General features: G+C 48.2%; 9 protein-coding genes across 9 annotated transcripts; 7 read left to right on the plus strand and 2 right to left on the minus strand.

Annotated features, from left to right (window-relative positions):
* Positions 1–482: 482 nt before the first annotated feature.
* On the plus strand, positions 483–1,288 carry N7489_003261 (phosphatase PAP2 family protein; the record flags this gene model as incomplete). Its single annotated transcript, XM_056709016.1, has 3 exons — positions 483–530; positions 584–773; positions 834–1,288. The coding sequence occupies 3 exons, from the start codon at positions 483–485 to the stop codon at positions 1,286–1,288; spliced, it is 693 nt and encodes a 230-aa protein (XP_056573318.1).
* Positions 1,289–1,661: 373 nt separating this feature from the next.
* N7489_003262 (FAR11/STRIP family protein) lies at positions 1,662–5,041 on the plus strand (the record flags this gene model as incomplete). The annotated part of the gene is made up of 5 exons (XM_056709017.1): positions 1,662–3,620; positions 3,673–3,785; positions 3,843–3,982; positions 4,037–4,166; positions 4,222–5,041. The coding sequence occupies 5 exons, from the start codon at positions 1,662–1,664 to the stop codon at positions 5,039–5,041; spliced, it is 3,162 nt and encodes a 1,053-aa protein (XP_056573319.1).
* Positions 5,042–5,305: 264 nt separating this feature from the next.
* On the minus strand, positions 5,306–8,381 carry N7489_003263 (uncharacterized protein; the record flags this gene model as incomplete). Its single annotated transcript, XM_056709018.1, has 11 exons — positions 5,306–5,386; positions 5,445–5,624; positions 5,684–5,726; positions 5,794–5,810; positions 5,863–6,538; positions 6,594–6,809; positions 6,863–7,650; positions 7,712–8,086; positions 8,139–8,165; positions 8,222–8,308; positions 8,361–8,381. 11 exons carry the CDS (start codon positions 8,379–8,381, stop codon positions 5,306–5,308), a joined length of 2,511 nt encoding a protein of 836 aa, XP_056573320.1.
* Positions 8,382–8,948: 567 nt separating this feature from the next.
* On the plus strand, positions 8,949–9,881 carry N7489_003264 (urease accessory protein UreD; the record flags this gene model as incomplete). Its single annotated transcript, XM_056709019.1, has 1 exon — positions 8,949–9,881. One exon carries the CDS (start codon positions 8,949–8,951, stop codon positions 9,879–9,881), a length of 933 nt encoding a protein of 310 aa, XP_056573321.1.
* A 256-nt stretch (positions 9,882–10,137) lies between these two features.
* N7489_003265 (VOC family protein) lies at positions 10,138–11,301 on the minus strand (the record flags this gene model as incomplete). The annotated part of the gene is made up of 4 exons (XM_056709020.1): positions 10,138–10,617; positions 10,681–10,892; positions 11,063–11,246; positions 11,299–11,301. 4 exons carry the CDS (start codon positions 11,299–11,301, stop codon positions 10,138–10,140), a joined length of 879 nt encoding a protein of 292 aa, XP_056573322.1.
* Positions 11,302–12,957: 1,656 nt separating this feature from the next.
* N7489_003266 (uncharacterized protein) lies at positions 12,958–14,166 on the plus strand (the record flags this gene model as incomplete). Its single annotated transcript, XM_056709021.1, has 3 exons — positions 12,958–13,162; positions 13,818–13,821; positions 13,878–14,166. Coding segments are annotated over 3 exons (498 nt in total), but the record flags the coding sequence as incomplete, so codon positions are not given.
* A 2,866-nt stretch (positions 14,167–17,032) lies between these two features.
* N7489_003267 (alkene reductase) lies at positions 17,033–18,136 on the plus strand (the record flags this gene model as incomplete). The annotated part of the gene is made up of 1 exon (XM_056709022.1): positions 17,033–18,136. The coding sequence occupies one exon, from the start codon at positions 17,033–17,035 to the stop codon at positions 18,134–18,136; it is 1,104 nt and encodes a 367-aa protein (XP_056573324.1).
* A 363-nt stretch (positions 18,137–18,499) lies between these two features.
* Positions 18,500–20,013, plus strand: N7489_003268 (uncharacterized protein; the record flags this gene model as incomplete). The annotated part of the gene is made up of 2 exons (XM_056709023.1): positions 18,500–18,533; positions 18,587–20,013. 2 exons carry the CDS (start codon positions 18,500–18,502, stop codon positions 20,011–20,013), a joined length of 1,461 nt encoding a protein of 486 aa, XP_056573325.1.
* A 1,066-nt stretch (positions 20,014–21,079) lies between these two features.
* On the plus strand, positions 21,080–23,782 carry N7489_003269 (uncharacterized protein; the record flags this gene model as incomplete). The annotated part of the gene is made up of 2 exons (XM_056709024.1): positions 21,080–22,067; positions 22,128–23,782. The coding sequence occupies 2 exons, from the start codon at positions 21,080–21,082 to the stop codon at positions 23,780–23,782; spliced, it is 2,643 nt and encodes an 880-aa protein (XP_056573326.1).
* Between the last annotated feature and the right edge of the window lie 234 nt (positions 23,783–24,016).

Below are 24,016 nucleotides of genomic sequence, written 5' to 3' on the forward strand. Positions count from 1 at the left end.
CTGAGACCCTAAGAAAATTTCAGACCAACCAAAGATGAAGATGTCCGAAGTATTCCTTCTATGGGCCAATGTTCGGCAGAAAGTCGGGAGGGGTCTAAAAGATGATGCAATAGAGAGTCTGGGGTTTGAAGAGAGAACAACGGCGTCATTGTTTGAAAGTGAAGTAATAGATGAAGACGATAGAGGAAAGGAAGAAACCAGAAAGAGCCAAATAATATTCTCCAGAGGTCCAAAAAGAAATGGCAAATCCCCTCGGATGCCTAAAAATGGAGGAGAGAAATAATTCGAACATGGCCCCCCCGCTGCCCAATGTCCTTATCGGGGACTGATAAGGGGAGATGTCTTGGCATTGCTTGGCATCGATCCTGATATCCCTGAAAAGGGAAATCTCCAAATTTAGCGATTTAGGGGATTTAGGGGATTTTGGTCTTTTGAACTTTTGAACTTTTGAACTTCCCTTATTCCCTCATTTTTCACCCACCATGGGAGACACTCCGCTGGCGTCGTTGTCTCTGACTCATGTCCACTATGTCAGTTACATCATTATATCACCCGTTTAACTTTGCCACTGACTAGTCTCCAGAACCCCGAGGATCAACTGTCCTTTGCCTCAGCATGGCTCGCCCTGGTACCACAGGCACTATGTGTTTCCTATGCAACCCTGATCTGGTCAACAAGGGAGGTGGAAGTCATCTTGATGTTTGCAGGACAGATGGGCTGTGAAGCCTTGAACTTTGTCCTCAAACGTTTTATCAAGGAAGAGCGACCGAAGGGTGAGTTGTCAATGTTTGATGGTCTCGTGGGTACCTTCCTAAACTAACACGTGTAAACAGAAATGTTCGGCAAGGGGTATGGGATGCCTTCTTCACACGCCCAATTCATGACCTTCTTCTCTGTCTACCTCACCTTCTTCCTTCTTTTCCGTCACAGCCAAGCTTCCGCTAGCTCTTACCCCAATGTCGCCGTCCTCCTACGAGTCCTGGTCATGCTGGCCCTTTGCATTGGAGCTGGTGCTGTCGCTGCCAGCCGGGTCTACCTCAACTACCACACCCCGAGACAAGTCCTTGCCGGCTGTGCCGCTGGATTCGTGTGTGCTTGTGGCTGGTTCATGGTCACCAGCCTGCTCCGAAGTTCTGGTTTGATTGAATGGGCCACGGAGACCACTATTTCCCGGTTGGTCAGAATCCGCGATCTCGTTGTAAGTGAAGACCTGGCTGAGGCTGGCTGGCAACGTTGGGAGTCTCAGAGATTGAAGCGTCGCGGCCTTAGTGAGAAGAAGTCGGAGTAAGGGATTCCCCCCTTTTAGCGTATACCCACCATAGTACGGAGTAGCGAGCGAACACCTGCATGTTGATTTAATTGAAATCAATTTTTTTTCTACCTCTTTCTACTCTTTCTACTCATTCATCTCAAAATAACACGCATACCACAATGGCTTTGTAGTCTGGTCACGTGTCAGCTGGTCTCCCGCATCAACACTGCAGCAACCACCCCTCGTGCACTGCGAATACTTCCAATGCGTAGTGGTTCATTTGCATGAGTTTGATTTAATTTTGTGATCCTTTCTTTTCACCCTTTTTGCCTAATGGATGGAGCGTTGATACCTTGGTGATCCACCGAACAACTTTCTGCCAGGAACACAACAACACAACAAGCCCACAATGATGGACACAGCTTCAGATCCACCCGAAGCCACTATGCAGGAACATCATATTGTCAAGGCAGATGAGGTCGACCAAACTGGGACCGATATCTCGCCAGTCTCAGACGACCAACTCCTGGAAGAGGTGGCTGAGGGGCTCCGCCAGGAACAGGCCTCGCAGGCCGCACCCGCTCCTGAGATGGCGCCCTCAGCGCCCGACAAATCCATGAAACGACCCGAACTTCGCCGGGAAAGCTCTGCTCCACCTCCTCCGATGCAGCCTCCCCCTCCAGCCCCTGCCCAGGAGAATGCGGACCGGGGTGCGAGCTCCCTGAGCTTATCGGAGTTGCGGAAGCTTGTGGGTGAAATGCCCAAAATCGAGCAACCAGCCTATGCTTTTGAATATGCCGATGCCCAATCTTTTCCTGACGAGCTCGACGAGTGGTTCCAGTATAACGCCTTTGACCGCGTCATGCTGATGGGCATGAAAGCAACCTTTAACAAGAAATGGCCTACCTTCTCCCAGCAGCGCCAGCGAGACACGCCCGGGCTGTCTTGGCTCGACGCATCCAAGGATTTACGTCGTTCATTTATTGCTCAGGCGCTTGAGGATCTGCAGCTTGCTGAAGTCCCCGCGCGATTGGAAGCCCTTGAATCAATTTGCTATCTCGTCACTGGTGCCTGGGGACTTAGTGGTGGAAGAGTGGCGCCCGACTATTCTTCAGATGGAAATTCCGACTCGGCAGCCGAAACCCCAATGCTCAAGTCAATGCAGATTCAGTGCATCGAGCAGAATGTTTCCCTTCTCCAGGAATGCTCGGGCGTTACCGCCTTGATACAGTACATGTGCCGCCTTTTTGATAAGACCCGCTCAGCACTTGGATCGGACTCCAGTGACGTTGATTACGAGCGGATTAGCCCTGGTGATATTGCGCCGCCGGAGCGCGAGGCAAACTTGGTCCTTACAAGCTTATACTTCGCCGTGGAAGTGGGTCGCAGACAACAGGCGCGCGACCCTCAGTGCAGCTCAATCCGTGATGCACTGGACAGCTCGAATCCCAGTCTGTTGGTCTCCATTGTTGAAATCATCGCTCGACTACGCTGGGACGAATCTGCCAATATCCCGCTGACCAGGATCCTTCTGTTGTTATGGAAGTCGCTGCTTCTCGTCTTTGGCGGGACCGATGATTTAAAGCGCGCAAAGGAGGTACTAGAACCTGCTGTTTCTGAGGATGATCCCAAACGCAGGACACCATTTCTACACGCCTCCCCTCTGGACTACCATCTCTTCCGCCAGGAAATCACTTCGAAGTACCCTGCTTACAACCCTCCGCCACTCGTCGTTCCACTGGAAATGGAAAACAATTCCATTTTACCCCCTCTTCCACACAATGCAGCCAAGATGAGCTCGTCCAGTGGTATTTTTTCTGGTGTCGCCCCCTCGGTCTCCGGTGGAAATGGCTCTATCCTTCAACAGGCCGTTCATATTGCAACCCCGGCGCCATCCCCACCTCCATCCCCCGCCGGCCCAGGAGGGAAAGCTGGGAAGAAACAGAACTACCAGACCAATCAGAACTTCCCCTTCATGTACCCCTCCCTAGATGATTCCAGCAACCGCATCGGCGGAAAGGGCACAACGCAACGCCAGGATGCCTTGGTTGGAAAGAAATGGGAGGGCAGTGATGTCCCTGCGTCAATTATTGAAGCCGGAAAGCTTTTTTCGACCCATGTGAAAATGACCCGTGCGATGCGACAACTTTGGCAGGAGCGCGAGCACTTTATGCAGTACGACCGTGGCTGGAACTCCGAGGACGCTGCTCACTTCCCTGACAACATCTCGGATGATCTCCCAGACGATTTTGAACATCTAGATTTATCGGGCGACGAGGAGAAGGCCGAGCCTAAACCCAAACCAGTAGAGAAGGAGACTGATGATTCTGATATCCAGCGCCGCTTGGATGCGGTTGACTCGTTTTATGTGAGTGCACGCTTTCAAGACCCAATTCGGACCTTCACTTACTGTTTACCAGACCCATACTCTATCTCACCTACAGTCCATCACTATCGTATTCTTAAAAATCATCCTGACAAATGTCAGCGCAGTGGTCAGCCAGGCTACTAGCCAGACGACGCAGGGCATGAGGTGAGCTCAGACACTTCAAATAAAACAATGCCGTTCTAACCCAGGTTTCTGTAACAGTCATTCCATGAACGGCTCCTCTCACAATCTCCTTTCCGATGCGTCCATCGATGAGCTGGACAACATTCGACTGCGCGAGATCACCGGGAAAGCCGTGTCTGGAACTCTGTTGCTTCTTCTTAAGTGGTTCAAGCGATCTCGTGAGTCTACACTTTTAATTCTTTTCCCGAATGACGTGTCGCTAACCCATCAAGATATCTTGAAATTTGAATACATGACGCAGCTATTACTTGACTCCAACTACATCCCCTTGATTCTCAAAATGTTCGCACATCAAGACGTTGACCAAACGGTGGCACATAAAAATGACCGCGAAGACTTATCGTATGTTAATCGACTTTATACGCTAGGCTAGGTCACCCGCTAACACAAAAACCAGCTTCTTCCACTTCTGTCAAAGCAACACGGACTTCCCCCTGGAAACCGAAGAAAACTCCTGCGGCGACACCGAAAGCGAAGACGAAGCCATGCCACCCCCAATCGCCCGCCACCGCCCGGATCCAACAGCAAACGGCAGTATGCCAGGTCTCTCGGAAGAGGAATCCCTAACCGACATTATCAACGGACCGGCACGCCCCGAAGTCGACGAACTAGGCTATCCGACCGCACCGCTCCCCAAAGAACCAATCAAAGTATTCTCATTCCGCAACTTCTTCTCCGCCATCAACTACCTACACGTCATGCAAAAGATTACGCGCGACAAAGCCCACCGCTGCCTCCTACTAGTGCAGTACAAATCAAGTAACATCCTCCGCAAGGGTCTCAAGATCCCAGACCCACACCTCCGCTTCTACACCCTCAAACTCTTCAAATCCCAGGTCCCCTACTGCGGCCGCAAATGGCGCCAGAGTAACATGCGCGTCATCACCGCTATCTACCTGTACTGCCGTCCCGAGCTGCGCGACGACTGGCTCGCTGGCTCTGACGTCGATGCCGAGGTTGAAGAGGCTTTGCCGTTGGAACAGGCGCTTCGTGGTCTTACGCACTGGTGGCATCTGCGTCAGTACAAGGATGTCATGGGTGGTGATGAGGGTGCTTCTATGATGGAGGAAGAGCGTGATTTCTTTGTTCGAGAACTCGAGTCTATGGGCTGGGGTGCTGACGAGATGCTTGGAGGGACTTGCGAGGAGGAGGTTAGTGTTCCTGCGATGCAGGGCAGTGAATGGGAGGGTGTGCCTCCGCCTGCAGAGGGGTGGTAGTGAGGTCCCTGTCTTGTGAGGCAATGTGATCAATGAAAGTGCTTTCTATACCCGCTGTGGTTTTTGTTCAATGTTCGGTTATGTTTACGTTTAGGTATTAGTTTGAGTCCTCTTTCTCTTCCCATAGTTATCTTGGAAATATCAATTTTCACTGGTCTTATGGTCACCAATCGAACATTAGCTCATAGATTGAACTTGCATATTTTAGCTGCTTGTCCTGGTATATAAGAACAAACTCAAGAGTTAGCCTTTACAAACTGCCGGCTAGTATATGAAATATTGATGCGTAAGCGGTAGCGACGTAGCTGCCTCTGCTCTGCAGTGTGCACCATCGGCCATAACCGTCTGTAATTGAAAAATCAGTGTCGTATTCCAGAGTTTCAAACACGGAGTTCAGACTCACAAAGGCTTCGGGATCAACCTCCATCTTCGGCGTGGCATTGTTGAATTTCATGTCAAGCTTGGTGACCGTGCGAGTATTCCTCACAATTTCGATCTGCTTTTTCAGTCCGTAGGAGTTGACGGAACCGCTCTCCACGCCGGCCTTGGAAACGAACATCACACTACTTGACGGTAGAAGGGGCTAGATTATGGTCAGCTCAGAAGATCTCGTGGATAAGGAGAGGACTAGATTCAGCTTACCGCAAACATCGGCCGCGCAATGATGGGCTGAACGGTTGAGATCCTGCGACTTAGTTAGTACCCATGAAGAAAGACCAGTGGAGAAGGCTGTAGATGCAAGTGGTTCTTACGATGCGTTTGGATCACCCTAGAACAATGATTAGCACTCAACTACATCCATGTAAGATAGGAGGACAAACCATTTGAGCCGAAGCAATAAAGCCCTTCTTGAGAACTTGGAATGGCTTGGTACCAAAGCTTGCAGGTTCCCAGATCACCAGATCGGCCAACTTGCCAACCTCAACGCTGCCCACCACATGGCTGATACCCTGCGCCAGGGCTGGATTGATGGTGTACTTGCTGACATACCGCTTCACTCGGTGGTTGTCGGCTCCAGTATCCTCATCCTCGGGCAGAGGACCACGCTCTACCTTATTTTTGTGAGCCAGATTCCAAGTGCGCACAACAACCTCTCCACATCGTCCCATTGCCTGCGAATCAGATGACATCATACTGATGGCGCCGGTATCGTGGAGGACATCTTCTGCAGCAATTGTTTCTGCCCGAATGCGGCTGTCCGCGAAGGAGATATCTTCGGGGATGTTCTTCGATAGATGGTGACAAGACATGACCATATCGAGGTGCTCGTCGACTGTGTTGCAGGTGTATGGCTTGGTTGGGTTAGTACTACTGGGAAGGACGTTGGCGTGCTGCACGAGAGAAATCATATCTGGTGCATGTCCGCCACCAGCTCCTTCGATATGGTATGCGTGTACTGTCCTTCCCTTGAATGCAGCTGCCGTTCGCTCAACGAAACCGGATTCGTTCAAAGAGTCGCTGTGGATTTGGCACTGGATGTCGTGTTCTTCGCAGACACTATAACCGTTATCAGTATCCGCAATGATCGAGCAAGTAAGATAGATCCCATTACCTCAGGCAAGTGTCGATTGCCGAGGGAGTACATCCCCAGTCTTCATGCAGTTTGAGACCAGCGACACCTGCATTACACTGATCACGGAGACCTGGCTTGCCAGTATCACTGCCCTTCCCAATAACACCAAAATTGACTGGCAGTTTGTCTAATGTCTGCATCATCTGTCGAATATAGGTCTTGCTCGGGGTGCAATTGGCGGCAACGGAGGCCGTGCTGGAACAGAAGGTCAGATCCAAACTCTGTAGTATCAACTCCGGTTGTCTTACCTCGGGCCAGTGCCTCCTCCAAACATGGTTGTGATACCCGACGAGATAGACTCTTCAATCTGCTGTGGACAGATATAGTGAACATGGGTGTCGATGCCACCAGCAGTGATGATTTTCCCCTCTGCAGCAATGATATCCGTGTTGGATCCAATCACCAGAGCCGGGTTCACCTCATCCATCACATCAGGATTACCGGCTTTTCCGATCCCCACAATGACCCCGTCTTTCACTCCGATATCAGCTTTGAAGATTCCACTCCAGTCAATGACTAATGCATTGACCAAAACCAGGTCCGCACACTCGTCGTCTGCTCGTCCAGCAGCTTGTCCAATTCCATCGCGCAAAGTCTTACCTCCTCCAAACGTGCATTCGTCTCCGTGTGCTGTGTAGTCCTTTTCAATCGTCACCCAGAGATCTGTCGAGCCGAGACGGACCGAGTCCCCGACAGTTGGACCGTATATCAAGGCATAAGAAAGTCGATCCATCTTGAAGGGCTCGATCTTTTGTATATCAATGAGCACCTCCTCGGGAGTGTGTCGGAAGCCTTCCTCCTTGATGCGTTGCAGTACTGCGTTGGTATGGGACAGGTCAATAGTTCCAGTTGCAATACTGCTTCCGCCCTTGATAGTTTTGAGACCACTGATCTGCGTCAAATTCACAGTCTTGGTGACGCCAGGCTCGAAGCGAGTCGACGTCCCAGCGGGGATGTCAAGGTGATAGCCATAAGCCTTGATGCGGTCGAAATCCAGCTCCGGGTTCGATTCAATGAAGTGAAAGTGAGAGCCGACCTGTAAGCAAAATCTTATCAATACATATCGTTCATATGCATGTAGAACAATGGATGAATACCTGGATTGGCCGGTCACCCTTGTTCGTGACTCTCAGTTGAGTACGCTTTCTGCCGGGATTGAGCTCGATCTTTCCGTCGCCGGGTGAGATGGCTCCAGGCATCTTCAAAGGCTCGTACTCGGATTCCGGATATGAGGGGAATAGGCTCTCCGACGGAATGGGCAGGAAACTACCATACATCGCCAGTTCAATGTTGCCGTCCTCGCTGCTAATGGGCTGATCGACAGTAACCAGATGCGTTCCTGTCGTAAAGGTCCCTTCAATCTGCAGCACTGTGAGAGTTGCTAACACCCCGGGAAGGACATGTCGGCGCCCAAGGATATGTTTCCCAATAGACATAAGTTCTGACGCAGTGTGCTTGCCATCTCGCATCATCTAGAGATAATTAGAGCTAGGCATTTAGGCAGGCTCCGAGACTGATACATACCTCTTGCAGCACATTTGTGATCAATGCCTGCTCTGTTATTAGCTACCGATATCACTTTGCAGGGGTTGGAAGATATCAGGTACCGTAGCTTCCGAATAGTTCAATTTCACCCCTCTCGCCAGTCGTCGTTGGGCCAAAAGCCCGGTCTGGGCAATGACTAATTTATCCAACTAGGTGGTTCTCATTAGCTATCGGGATAGAATATCAGGTATTCATCCGCACCTCACGGGCTATCAACTGCATCGTGGTTTGCAATTTGAAGTCAACTTCGTAAGACAATACAAGCTGGTGTTAACGGGTCTACTTCTGCCCGTTTATGCAAATCGGAATGCCGATCGGTCAAGAACTCGGCAAATGAAGCGGCAAGGGATTTTCGATTCACGCATGAACTGGATCGGCCCTGCATATAACATAAACCGACCTGTTGAAGGTGGGTAATGAATAGTTGGGTCGCCGATTTTACCGGCCAACAAAAGCTGTGGGGGGCTTGGAGTGACCTATCGGCCATCGAAGTCCGCAAGCGACAATGACGTTGACGACATCTCATGGTCGAATCTGCGTGAACTTCTGAAAAGACTGAAAAGACTAAACTCCACTAATCGGTGAAAGTCGAAAAGTGTGTCAGGTCCCTTTCGCCGAGGGAAGCCAATTTCACCCATATGGATGGTTCGGTGGTTCCACTGTCCATGTCGCCCAATTCAAGTGAATCCCGAAGCCATTTCCAACAGTCTACAATTTGTTGCTAGTAAAATGGAAACTTCAACGTGACCGTGTCCCCCAGACGGGAGTTTATCAATGGGAACAGTCACCATGGCGCTGCCTCAAAAACCCCAGCCAGGTACTGGCCAACTTGAAGTCCACGCCTTTTGCGGCTCTTCTTCCATTTCGGCGCTTTCATGCACATATCCTCTCAAACTCGTGTCACCGCCATCAAGACCAACCGACCATGCTGTGCTTGTCTTTATGATGAGTTATGGTGGCGGGCTAGTCGCCGGTGACTGTGTAGACTTGAACATCAGAGTTCGACCGAAGTCGCGACTAGCCCTTCTTACGCAAGGAAGCACAAAGGTGTACAAGACACCGTCCAAGTCAATACGCTCACATCAAAATCTCACTGTCAAAGTGGAAGAAGGGGCAGCGCTCCTACTGTTACCGGACCCGATACAGCCATTCAAAGACAGTTCATATGAGCAATGCCAAATATTCCACGTCCACCATTCTCTGTCCAGTATACTAGTCCTAGACTGGGTTTCCGAAGGACGAACTGCGAGAGGTGAGGCGTGGGAATTTTTCGGATGGAAAGGTCGAAATGAGATTTGGTCACTTCCTGATCCAGACAAAGGAACCAAGAAGAAGCTCTTGGTCCGAGATAGCATGGTTCTGGATGAAACATCGTCCACGAAGCGAAGCTATAGTGATGAAATGGACGATCTTGGGGTTTTTGGCACTCTCATCATTCGAGGCCCTTTGTTTCGTGCCCTTGGCGACTTCTTCCTGGCGGAGTTCTCCCGTCTCCCACGCATTCGAGCGAATGGGAAACCTCATGAACAAATTGATTTGCGCTCGGGTGAATTTGTGGAATCTGTGAAAACATGGTCTGCTACTTCCGTGCGAGGCTCCGTTATAGTCAAATTTGGCTCTCGGGATGTAGATGTTGCAAGACGTTGGTTGAGGGACATGTTATTGCGAGATGGGACAGTGGGGAGGGAGTTTGGAGAACGCTCTTTGCTGTGTCTACAATGAGTGATTTCCATGACCTTTCTTTGATGCGATGCATCTATCCGTGGATATCTCTACGGTGACAAACATTGTCATTCCCGGCAGGTGATTTTTCTATACCGGTTACAAATCACCAGCCCAGTCCCGGTAAAGAAGTCGGTCTATGAATAACTGTTCCGGGAGGCGTCACTGCTAAATAGCATGTCTTTTTCCTTATGCCTTAAATATAATATATCCAAAATCGAGAGATATATGCGGAATCAACACCCATCAGGAACTATCATTGCAAAAACCAAGAAGGAACTTCGGGCCCCCACACAGCGAGAGACTCGTCGCCTGCCGGTCCATACCCGATAGGTGTCTGGTCATTCACCAAATCCCCATCCGCATAGTGCTCAATCATATTTCCTGTCGTATCCCACCAGTAATCGAAAATCTGCGATCCTAGAATGTGCCGACCAACACCCCACACTGACTTATATCCTTTCTCAGCAAGCCATTGGTGGCCGAGTTGCTGTGTGTCAAGGTCATGGACTTCGAATGAGCAGTGGTGGACGTGACTTGTCGGATTGGAGCTCATGAAGAAGCTATGGTGGTCTACATGTTTTTCGCCTCGGTCTATATGGGCAAAGACAGCCACATTCTTCTTCTTTCCTTCTTTCTCGATAAAGAGGAAATCTGTTGGGACGATATTGAAATTCTTGGTATAGAACTCGACGAGGGCTTCGAAGTTTATGGTGCAAACGCCGTAGTGACCAAGCTGTTCAGGGTGAGCTTATCTTTTCGTATTGTGAGTATATGAGTGGGGGCCATATAGACTGACTTTGTGGACTGCGGCAGGTCCTGGCTGAAACCGCTGAAATCGGCGAACTCGTGGCTTCTCCGTCTCATAATTAATCTCGAGAATTTTGGGGTACGGTCCGGGGTTGGTTAGAGTCTGTCCAAATAATAAATTTATCGGGAAGCCTTCCGGGTCTTGTAGTGTCACCATATAGCCTCCACCGGGGGCATCTGCGAGCTCCTCGATATTTCCGGCTGTCGATAGTTCTCTTGCCCTAGAAACATTATTACGGGATCATATGGACAAAATATCTGCAGAGTTACCTCTCAAGATCCTGGTAAGATTCAACTTCAAATGCGCCACCAAGGAACTTCTTCGGTCCCTTCCTAGCATAGTTAATGAAAAACAAATCCTAAGCACTTACCCTGAAGAAATACAGTAATTTCTTCCAGTTCGGGGTGCTGGTATCGCATATGCGCCAGTTTAACAAGACGAATTTGTGAATCTGTCTTGATTCCACATCTTTCACGCCATGCCACTATGCTCTCCGAGTCGGGGCCGACAGCAACAATGTCTTCGATAGAGGCACCACGGTTTGCTTGAATTTCCTAAAGGTGGATTCGTCAATGATATACTCACTAACCCGACAAGTATACCTACCATGTTGATGATTTTGATGTCCTTACTCGCTATACTGAAACACCTTCGGAATCAGAGCTCAATACCAGATACCCTGTTACTTCAGTTATATTCGACGTCACGCAAGCCCTCCCCGCAGTCCCGCACAGCCCCACGTCCCACGTCCCACAGTTCCTCCTCCACCCCTGTATGTACAATAGGTACATACTCGGGTTTAGATCAGGTTATGTGTGTGTTTTATGGTACGAGGTACATGCTAGCAGGGGTAACATGAACGGCCCTGTAGTGAAAGACTAGCCGAATGTCACTAGACACCTAGGAAGTACTTCGCCTAGCTGTCTCACAGCACCCGGCACACCGAGCATCGAGGCCATCATACACAGCAAGCCACCCATCGATAACATCAACACATCAATTCCTTCCATTTTGGCTCGCGGTTCTTGTTCCCACAATACCACCACCGATTTCCATGCCTCTCTGCATGGGGAGGGATTCTTGCGTTGCGTTACTTATAGTATCTCCAATCGAGCCAGCTGATGTTTTTATCAGCCTCGTTTCTTCTGCGTGGATCGCATCAAATCTAGGCTTGTTCACGACGTACTTCTAGATGTAGGTCGGTCAATTGACTGATTTACAATCAAAAAGTGCAAAAAATGGGACGAGCCGGGATCGAACCAGCGACCTTGCGAACTTCAATCGCACGCTCTCCCAACTGAGCTATCGTCCCACTTGGGATGATGATTCAGCCAGTAATGTGTATTATCAAGCTAAGCTGCACAACCCTTGTTTTTCACTACTCAGCGCTTCAAGCAGTGTCCACGAATACAATGAAAAACCACGTAGATCTAGAACTGCGTAGGTGTTTATGATAAGTCTAACCTACGGGATATTGCAATTGGCGACCTAACATGTCCACCGTCTTTTCGGAGAACGTTGAACTTCTTCTTTATTAGACCTATATCGTAGCCAATGCGGCAAGGTGCCAGGTCCTATGTCTCACTACCCCTTGTAATGGACATTGAAAATAAAATAGCGGGAAAGGTATAATATTGACGTCCAGTAAAAAAAATTAATGAACGCAATTTTTCCTAGGGAAAAGATGTGGCCGTGACCTTATATGATTTCAGTGTACCTGTATGTTCTCACCACTTCTTGCATTAATTTCTTACGATTTGTAGTCAGTGTATGCTATTGCCACTGTACATCCTACGGACACTGTCGCTTGGGGCTCAGTAGTAAATTGTTGGTGTGCTTTGCCTACTTATGCTTTGATATGTACATGTGGGGGTGTAATGCGGAGTGTATATATATTGTAGCCTTAAACTACATTCAAAAAGCTATATCCTAAAGGCGAATGAAGACAACTAGTGTCGCGATGGTCCAAATACTTATTGGCCCACTCAACAGCATGGACAAGCACAAAATAATCAACGTGCTCACTATGACACGAATGTGCAGCAGGGATCCAAAGAGGCCTCAGGTATGTTGAATACGACGACTTCAAGTTGTACCCGGCAAGCTTGGAAACCCCAGTGAAATGTGTGCCACAACTCTCTAGATGCTTAAGAAGACTCAGGAAAATTAGATAAGAAAGTCCTAGCTTCCATTATATTAATTATTGGCTTTCTTCACAATCGAAGCTTGGCTTCGCGCTTCACGCATCACTATTAAGTAGCTAGATTCCAATTCTTCTTCAACCACAAACAGAAACTGGAGATTACGGCTATAGATCCTTGCAACCAACATGACATCATCCCAAGTGGGACGATAGCTCAGTTGGGAGAGCGTGCGATTGAAGTTCGCAAGGTCGCTGGTTCGATCCCGGCTCGTCCCATTAGTTTTTGCACTTTTTCCCATTGCGTTTTTCCCATTGCGACTAGACGAGGTTAGCGGCGCGGGTCCCATTTTTTTGTTATTGAATAAAACGGTTGGTTACTTTTGAGATACGAAGATCTATGTAAAGTCCTGAATCTCCGCATGAAACCTGGAACTGGAGAAAGAAGAGCTGTAGAGATCCATGGGTGGTATAGTATAGATTAAGTAGTAAAAAAGACTTGAGACCCTTGGACGTAAAGAAGCCGTCTGTATCTTAAGTGGAAACAGAAGTGGTATAAAGATAGAGTAGATAAGGAACGAGGTTAATTAATGTATATGATATGGCCCAGCTTAGTGGATGTTAGTTAACTAAAGTACTACACTAGTTAGTTACCTAGGTAGGTATTTCCATCCTGATTATTTCTCTATAGTGGTGATAAACCTCTCTGATTAATCCTATACCAAGATCTACACCGTCCTATAGTATAGCAATGGCAATTACTTCATTGATATTCTGAAAGGTTATTCCCCTTGACCCAGCACTGGTCTTAAACGATTGAAGCTTTCCTTGCATAAGGTGGGCAGGCGACAGTGGACACGGACGGCTAAGGGTTCGTACCAAAAGCCGAACCCTCATGCTAATACTTTCAATTCTCACTTATTGTTAACAGGAGGGGACTCATAGGAATCCTTCTATTATGTTATGATCATTCACATTTTTAAAGCATGGTGGGTTGAAAAAGTGGGTTAGCTGTGTGAAGATTGGTTCGTCGGACTAAGTCCAGGTTCATAATGTATAAATGCGCTTCATTCTTCATCCCAGATGGGACGATAGCTCAGTTGGGAGAGCGTGCGATTGAAGTTCGCAAGGTCGCTGGTTCGATCCCGGCTCGTCCCATTATTTTTTGTACAATCCCTAAATATCATTGGGATATCGTGAAGTGGGGCGATATGGGATGGGATTTTCGATTGAAGTTGACTGCACTCACTCACTCACTCTTCGAGAGGTCGCTGTGCGGCTTGCCACTCCTTCGCACCGGCGTTTTTTCGGTCTCCAGTGCCTCCTCAAATTAACTAACCTCTTACATTATCATCAAGCCTGGGGGATATGGTTATTGTTGTCTGTTTTGACTGAACCCTCAGTTGTAATAGAGTTTGGTCCTAGATGCAGGGTGCAAGTTGGCGATGTACGCCTAGTAACCAGTGCTGGAAAGATTATCTCCTTTGTTATAACGAGCGGTAACACCCAGAGGAGATTGCGGCTGTGGCTAGCTTTCTTGCTTCAGATGAGAGCTCTGGTGGTATGACAGCCTGGCAGTGGAGTGATGTACACATGTGTTTTGGTGAATAGTGATTGAGATAGATGCATATCATATGATGTCTGTCGTTGTTTTGGCTCGGGACTTTCTCAGAGTTGGTCTGGAAGGCTGCTGCACTGGTCACTGCAGCATCCCTACTGGGAAAGGTGATGCTTGGAATACATTCTATGTGTTGCTCAGCTGTGTATAGTTATACGCTTCTCTTTTTTAGTTTGCAAGTTGTCAACGTTAACCCTGCCCAGGTGCAGTGTTCTGATTTGTAATCAAACTGGGCCCCTTCTGGGGAGCCCTGGAGGACCTTGTCAACCTTGGACAACTTACTCATTTAACCACTTCATCGTACATTTACAAAAGGGACATACGTATTGCAGAAGACTATTTCTTGTATTCAGGATATGCCCACGCTGTAACCACGGACGACAGTATATTTCATTTACACGTTTCCATTTCGATGACTAGACACAATGAGCCCAATTCGGGTAGGGCAGAGCTCCAAGGGAGCGATCATGACTCCATATATTATGACTAACCTTGTCTTTTTAGGTGATGAATTTGTTTTTATTCCAATAAAGTCCCCAAATGACTGCACAGCGAAGCGCCTAGCCCGATCGCATGCTGTAGCGCACGGCCTTCGGAGCAAAAGAAGACGTCAGCAAACTTCGGGTCATAATTTTTATGTTCTATGCCCAGAAAACAATCAGAGCCGACCTGCAAGAGAGAAGAAACAAGCCAAATCTCTTATCACACAACCAGCGTCCCTAACTACAGGCTCCGATCCATTCCAAATGTTGGCCGCAGAGTCGCCGACATTACGGGCATTGCTAAACAGAGGTAAGATCCTGGAAATTATCTGATGCCCAACAACTGCTTATTGAATATAGAAAGGTCTCAACAAGTGGCGGAGCCGGTCTTCAGTGTTACTGACGAACTGGTGCTTCAAAATTTCCGCTCTGTCCTTCGAAAAGGACTAGATGATAACGCTCTTCTGAGCGCTGTCATGCTCACACTTTCGTTTAAGACCACGGAAAGTATAACCAACAAAAAATATCTTGAATACCAAAACGAGGCTCTAAGTTCTATCCGCCAAAGAATGAGTTCTCCGGATAGGGCTGCTACAGAGTCTACAATAGGAGCTATTCTGCTACTAGCCGGTATAGAGGTCTGTGCAAAGATTCCTGCAATTTTGCCATATTCGGAACAATTGTCTGAAGTTTTATCATAAAGGTCCAGCTTGGAATGCCACGTCAAGTACAGCTCCACATGGGGGCAATACGACACATTCTTGACGTATGCCAAAGAAAGGGCGTCTATCTGAGCGACGACATCAAACGTGCGATCTTCTGGTAAGTAACCTAGGCCATTTTCCGATAGCGAAGACTTACAGCCGACAGGTCAGACTTGAATGGTTCGGTCATGACAGGCTCAACCCGAGTTGTTGACCACACAACCTTTTCTGAACTCCAGTGGAAGAGAGACCTTTCCTATCCGGATTTCTTTATTCTTCCACCTGGGTTTCAAAAACACTCCAATGAGCTCGGCCAGGCTTTCGTTGAAATCCTCAAGGACGTATTTGCATTGCAATGTATCCGAGATTCTGCTATCCTCGACAAAGAGGACGTAATGCCAATGGCACAAATCGATAACCATCAAGCGTCTATCCAGTCGAGGTTAGTGAGCTTGCCAATTCGCTCACCCATCTCACAATGTTGCCACCAAACGGCATACCTATGCTCGACTATGCTGCGCTGCAAAATGTGGCGGACTTCAACCATTCCTGTAAGTTACCACATTGATTGCGTTTGACTCTCATTCTCTCATCGTGCTGTGCTAACTTTACATACCCCCAGTCCCACTTTTCCTTACAATTACTCTGCGAATTACAAGCAGCGAGTAATAGTCTAGTATGGGATGATTCCTCTGATCTGTTGGCTTGGCTCTTGCACATCGGGGGTGCTTTCGCCCCCGCAGGGCCTATACGACAAGGCTACGTGCGACTCTTGCATTTAAACCACAACAGATTCAGATGGCTATATACATCATGGGCAGAACTTCTTATAGTTCTTAGGCAGTTTATATGGTCTGACAAAGCATTTTTGTCCCAGGTTAAGGTCTTCGCGGAAGAAAATTCCCTCTAGGTTAGCTCCATGGATAACTTCTTTAAGGCTTTATTGCTCAACTCCCGGATTAGAGCAGTTGAGTGATGAAGGCTTGATTTCAAATCATGTCTAGTTAACTGAACTGCTGTTCTATTTATCATTGGCTAATTATGCCCACCTGAGCAGGTGGCGCGCCGATTACCTCTGCGATTGGAAGTGGAAACTCTCCGGATATTGTGCTCCACTAGACTCATATTTGAAATGAATGATTGGTCCAATGTTGATGACTTTAACCGCAAAAGGTCAAATTCGTTTTCTTTTCCCTAATAGGAAGTATCTCTTTTCCCTTTTGGGAAGTATCTCTATACCTACTTGTATATAGCTTCTATTACATTCATCCGAGGAGTCTAGCATGTTTTACTTGGAAATAGAGTATAAATAGCTGATCTTCTTCGGGATTCAATTGAAAGTCGAAATATTCTCAACTCTCCCACTGAAGAACCAGCCATTCACGGATTCTTGACAATGCACCAATCACGCCTTTTTAAGCCCCTCAAAATCGGTGACATGGAAGTGCAACATCGCATCGGAATGGCGCCACTCACTCGCTTCCGGGCAACCGAAGACCGAGTGCCAACACTTCTCATGAAGGATTACTACAGCCAACGCGCCGCAGTGCCAGGTACCTTGATCATCACCGAGGGAACCTTCATATCAGCAACCTGCGGCGGATTCCCCCACGCACCAGGGATTTGGCGTGAGGATCAAGTCGCTGCCTGGAGAATCATCACGGATGAAATTCATCGCAAGGGCTGCCTTATTTTCTGTCAACTGTTCGCCATGGGACGTGCCGCGGATATCGATGTAGCCCGAAAAGAAGGGTTCGATATCGTAGCGCCCAGTGCTATTCCCATGGAAGAAGGTGCCGTAATCCCGAGGGCCATGACTACCGACGAGATCAAACACACAATTCGGGATTTTGTTGTCGCTTCGAAGAACGCTATCCGGGCTGGCTTTGATGGAGTCGAGATCCATGGCGCGAACGGATATTTGCTAGATCAATTTATCCAAGACGTTAGTAACAAGCGTGATGATGAGTACGGCGGGAATGTGGAGAATAGATCTCGTCTTCTTGACGACGTGATCAAAGCTGTTGTTCATGCCTTCGGTCCTGAACGTGTCGGGCTTCGACTGAGCCCGTGGAGTACATTCCAGGGTATGAGAATGGAGAATCCGATCCCGCAGTTCACGGATGTGATCACCAAAGCCAAACGGGCGGAAATCGCGTATCTTCATCTCGTTGAGTCGCGGATTTCCGGCTCTCAGGATTACGCTGGCTGTGATACACTGGATTTTGCGTACGATCTATGGGATGGACCCTTTCTTATTGCTGGTGGGTACACATCGCAGGAAGCCCGCAAGTTGGTGGACGAGAAGTATCCGGACAAGGACATCATGATCATCTTTGGCCGGCACTTCATTTCCAATCCTGATCTAATATTTAGAATCAAGAAGGGTCTGGAGCTCAATGCGTACAAGAGAGACAGTTTCTATGATGTCGAGTCAGCGGCCGGTTATTCGGATTATCCGTTCAGCAAAGAGTATCTATCGAACGGGACAAATGTTTAGTATACTTGGGAAAAGTAGTTAGAGTACCTATACACAATCTCAACAACCCAAAGGTCTTCATTGCATGGATTGGGAGCCCGAGGTCTCCAGTTGGCCGTGTAATTATCACTTTCCCGTGTTTAAAATAATTTTGAATTGATAGACTCGTCAGTTCATACAGTCTCGCAGATCGTCCGTAGGTGGAATCCCCCATCTCGCTGCGCTATGTTTCAGTTTTGTTTCTTAGGCCTTTTATCCGCTTTGGGGCCATTCTAGGCTCCCGGATTTCCAAGATAGATATTCGGGAAATAGTTATCCCGCCATGTTCCCCTGACAGCACATGTTTCTCGTTGTTGAATGGAGTACTCCGTACGTTGTACAGAGATGGCGCATCCCACAAAGTTCATGAGACTTGCAAGTTAGTGAAATCTCTTTCCTTGGGTTATATGTGTGGCGCTAACCGGAATCTAGGTCCCAATGAACGCCGTACAATTAGTCGCGAAGACGTTGGCTACTACAACGCACTCGTCATAGCAGCAGTTTATGAAATTGCGAATGAAGATATAGATGTTAATTCTGCACAGTCATATATTGCACCTTTGAGACATTGCATCGGGAAGTACCCATACCTAAGCGTGGTCGTCAAGGACAAGCATACCGAGAAGCCAGCATACGAAGCGGTTTCTAGTATTGATCTCCACGATCATGTGTCTATAATTCACGACCGCCAAGCCAGTAGCGAAGATGAGACGGCAACGACTCAGAAGATTCTGCCAGCCATACTTGACCGGCCATGGCCTGCTGATATCCCACCTTGGCAAATCGTGGTCCTCCCTTTGGCGTCACCCCAAGGCTCCACAGTGAAAAGATGCTTTATCGCTTTTGCCTTCTCGCATGCTCTTGGGGACGGCATGGTCGGAGTTGCCTTCCATCGTACCTTCCTAGATGCGTGGCGCCAGACTACCGGCGTGGAGGAGAAGGCATCTTTCTTGATGACTCCGCCAAGTCAAACACTTCCGGTACCCTTTGACATACCAGAAAGGCTTCCCATATCTTGGAAATATCTCCTCGAGCCATTGATAGCTGTTTACTTGCCAAAGTTTGTAGCCAACATTCTTGGACTCCGCGCCTCTGCCAGCACGCTAGATGCGGGTACTTGGATTGGATCACCCATGTTTTTCGATCCAGGGGCCGCCCTCCAGAGCAGAGTAAGACTCCTCGAGATTGAGGCTCCACTGATCCAAAAGGCTCTACAAACATCAAGAAGTCATAACACCAAGCTCACGGCAACGGTGCATCAGATGATTGTTCGGGCGTTAAGCAGGGCCATTCCTAACCCTGACATAACCAATTTTGTCTCGGGGACGCCTATCGATATGCGAGCATCTATCGGGACGCCTAGTCTCACATGGGGTCTTTTTGTATCTGGCCATTACGAGGTACATCCACGGGTACCGAATGTGACCGAGCCTGCTCTGTCTGAGGATATGTGGGCAGCCGCGAGTTCGATGACGAAAAATCTTGCTGCATGTGGGGCGAGGCTGCAGGACCAAGCAATCGGTCTGCTGAGATATGTCCCCAGCATCAGGAATTGGACGTTGGGTAAAATCGGACAGCAGCGGGACTCCTCGTACGAACTGAGCAATTTGCTTGCCTTCGATAATATGGGTGACGGTGCAGATCAAAAGTGCAAGGTCGTCAAGATGGTGTTCTCGCAGCCTGGCAATGTTACTAGCGCGCCACTTGTTTTCAACATCATTAGTGTCAAAGGGGGTAGCTTGGTGTGTACAGTGAGTTGGCAAGCTGGAGCCTTAGGTGTGCCAGTAGAGGAGGAAATGTCGATGGTTGATCGTATATGTTCGTCAATCCAAGGAGACTTTGAAGCCTTGAGTGATTGATGTGACACCTGCTTCAACTTCACCATCGGACCTTTTGTTCATATCCTTAGACTTGTATAACTAGTATAAATGATTTTTTGAGACCTCTACCTTGGATGGACTGGGACTCTGCTTTTCTCGGGTTGGTCTCTCTTCCTTTCTTTCCCAGCTTAGCTCTACCCATGATTTCCCTTCCCTTTCTCTTTCTCTGGCGGGTTTGACCCCCATCTTCTTATCGACCCATATGTGAAGCATACTTACAATGAACAAAGAAAGAAGCAGGGGGAGCAGGCTACCGTGTCTCACATCCACGCCGCAAAGAGATATCGCTGTCGCATCGGCAACAGCACGTTACACGCATAACCGCTCAAAGTTCAGTATCGTTTGGCGCGTCTCACGACTTCGACTTCAACGTGCCAGCCAGCACAATTCAACATGCCAGTACGTGCACATCTCGACTGAGAAGCCGGCCGCCTACCATCGTTACCTCACACTTTCGAACGCTCTCATCGTCATACGGGGATTGACCATCTCTCTCCCTCGCCCAAACACGCACACACGCACACACACGCTCTGCGTTGAAAACAACAAGTACAAGACACCGGCAGCGTTTAGCGGTAAAAGACAGCTCCCTTGGTCACACAACAATTGAATTTCTCAGCTCCTTGTGGCATCATCTGAATCGATCAGAATCTCGTCCAAGTGGAGTACGCTTATATTACGTGGGACAGGCGGGGTGTTCGATTGGGGAAATTGCAGAGCAACAGCTACGAGTGCAATATGGGGAGGCAGGATATTGGAAAAACGAGAGAAAAGGAGCAGAGCAGCGGAGACGTGTCTTTTATACCGGGAGCATTGGAGGGTACGTGACACATATTTGCTAAACCCAAAAAGGCAAAACTCACTTAAACAGAAAATTCCCAGTTTACAGGAGAGGAGCTAAGAAGAAGAGGGGTGATATGCGTGGCTAGTGCCGCACGGGCCAGCTCAGAGCTGAGCTACCACCGACATCGATATAACTATGCGACCTATGCCTCGCACTGAGACTTTGATATAAATTATTTGGCCGGTCCCAATCTTCCATATAATGGATACAAGGCAACCATATGATGCCCTTGCACAACTGGACCCGCCTCCTCAAACCCATCTCGCCCCAAGAGATTCAACGAACTCATTAGAAGTTATTTTGCGCAATGCGGGGGATTACAACGGATCTCAACATACCCAAGAGACGACCTCAGAGTCACCCGCTCTAATAGACCCTTCTGAACTCCCGCTACCTGCTTCCAGACCGCCATCAACCGAAATGACATGCCAAGGAGGGCAGGTTATTTCTGCTGGGCCCATTGCCCCTTACTTTATTCCTTTTGCCCACACACCGCTCCGTACATGCCCACCAGCACAGCTTGTTCCTCGTGAAGCAGGCGCCACAGGTCCACCATCATACGAAGAAATTATTCAGAATGCTGGAAAGGTGCTAGAGCATATCAAAAACGGAAATGTCGGTAAAATTCCTCGTCACGGGAGGACTTCAATCACATACTACGACTATGTCGGCAACTTCATATCCGAGACAGGACACATCGATGATTCAGTGAATATCGCAGCCTTGTGTCACGTTTCAGCAGATGTGCAGCAAAGGCTTATCTTCGTGGAAGACCTCTCTAAACCCATGATAGACATACTGGGTGAAACCTTCAGCATCAACCCAGAATTCTTCGAAGAGCATTTACTGAATTCTGGCTATGCCGGTGGAAAATACGATAGTCCACCCGCTCGAAACTGGAGCACAGCATTACTTGAGAAATCCTACATGTCATTCAGATGGATTCGACCAGTTTATCGACTTCCGACGTACTTCTCCGGCAGCGATCTTGGCGATTTGCTTGATGGTAGCACAACACATCTTACACGGGGAAGGTCTGTTAGGACGAGGATCCTCACAAATATATTTCGGCTAGAGTGGGGCTTGTGGACAGATCCCAAAAAGACCGTGAGAACGAAAAGGGTGTGTGGTTTAGAGGAGAAAGTGTCAATTTGGAGAAAAAGGCTCGTTGATCAAAACACTGAGATCGGTAAGTGATACGTACATGCAGTACAGTAGAAACCTAACATGATGTACTGACTGACTGTAGTAATTGTACTTTTTGACCCTTTGCCGGAGATATCTGAGATGCATCAATACTGGGGACCAATTGGTTTTCAGGGGGAGAATGGCGAGGCTGGTGATGATTCTGATGCTGATGACGACATGTCGCACTACTACTCCATAATTGAAGAGGAACCACAACGTGTGACGGATCAACGTTCCCTTGCTAACTCGTTGCACTGGCTCATTGGCAAGAAAAAGCGAAAAGGCGACAAACATGTGAAGCACCGTGAAGTACTGAAAACAGTTATCATTGAGCAGATTGCTTCTCGTCAAGCAATCTCAGTCGACCTAGACCGCGTATTTCAAACAACACAGTCGGTGACAGATTTGGAGGAAAAACTCAAAGAGACCAAGTCAACCAGATTAGAGATCTGTGAGGCACTCAGGATGCACCGGGGACCACTAGGTCTGGTAAAGCCGTTGTTCGGAATCGTCAAGCAAGATACTATGACGCTCCTCAACCAGCTGCGACAGGTTCTTGACGAAATAGATATCGAAATTTTGGATGATACGATGATGGAGGATAGACTGGGCCTATGGCGGCAAATCATCAACCGTGCCCAACGAGAGCTTCCAGAGCTGAGGTCTTCTATAGGGCCTTTTATTGAGTTTCTCATTGGGCTCCAGTCTATAACCTTTTCCACGGAGCTTGCAGCCGTGAGATTAGAGGTGATGCAAGATAAAGACGAACTTTGCAAGGATATCGATCACATTATCGATCGACTTCGGCGAACATCGGCATCTTTAACTTCAAATATGGGTCTGCTTGACAGCCGACGCTCGATTGACGAAGCTCATGCTGTGGCAAGACTCACCGAGCTCGCATTCATCTTTGTCCCGATGTCTTTCGCGGCCTCTGTTTTTGGCATGCAAGTTAAACCATTTGCAGATCCAGTTCCTCTCGGCCAATTTTTTATCGTGGCCGTTGTCGTGACATCGTTTGCTTATTTGATGCGTATGACTATGTGCAGCCATTGGTTGATTGATCTCAAGGTAGCCGTGAGACATGATGCTAGGAGATACGCAGAAAGGAATGGTCAACCTGTGCAAGCTGGAACGCTTCCGATGTTACTGGTCTTTCGGTCAATAGCAACTCGGCTAGGTACCAGGATTGCCAGGACTTGCAAATGGGCTACGAAAAGAACCATTTCAGCAGCAGAGAGACTCTGGGCCGTGTTCGGTTTCGTAACCAGCTTTGTTTTGTTGAACGGAATGGCTTCGGGGATACCACTCGCTGTCCTCTGGACTTGCGAGCTTGATTCCAGTATCCAGTATGCTGTCACTATCCCTATTGTTCTCGTTGTTATAGTCGTAGTGGGGGTCCCATTCTGGTTCAGATCCAAACCGGAGTTTCGGAACGCATTACCAGACTTTATCATGGACGGGTTGCGTCACGCGCCTTTTTGGGTTAGAACAACCTTGATATATCTGATCTTGACCGCGACATTTATTGTGGTGCCTCTGGCACTCATCTGGACACGCCCGCTAGCTACTGGCATCAAGACCGGGCTGACCGTGGGAGTTGCAATGGTAATGGTTCTAATTGTGTTAATTGTCACCATTTTGAGGTCCTCGATCAAAATGATTTCGAGCGCCACGGAACAGACACCTGCCAAGTTTATTATACGACCTACGTAATATATTTCAAGCAGATCACTTTCCATTTTGGCCTTGTAGCTTGTATAGCTAGCAGGCCTTTCATGAAGATACTTGAACGGGAAAACCGCCAAAAAAGAAGAACGGGGGAAGAAATAGATCGGATTTATAAAAACACCCTTGGATGTCACTTCTCTTTCATATAGGATGGTATTAATGTAGCTATGCAGTCGGCCAAAGGTGCCCAAATCCATAAATAAGGGTCCAGTTAATAAG

Source organism: Penicillium chrysogenum (assembly GCF_028827035.1).
Source record: "Penicillium chrysogenum strain IBT 35668 chromosome Unknown utg000001l_segment0_segment0, whole genome shotgun sequence".
In the NCBI taxonomy this organism is placed as follows: Eukaryota; Fungi; Ascomycota; class Eurotiomycetes; order Eurotiales; family Aspergillaceae; genus Penicillium; species Penicillium chrysogenum.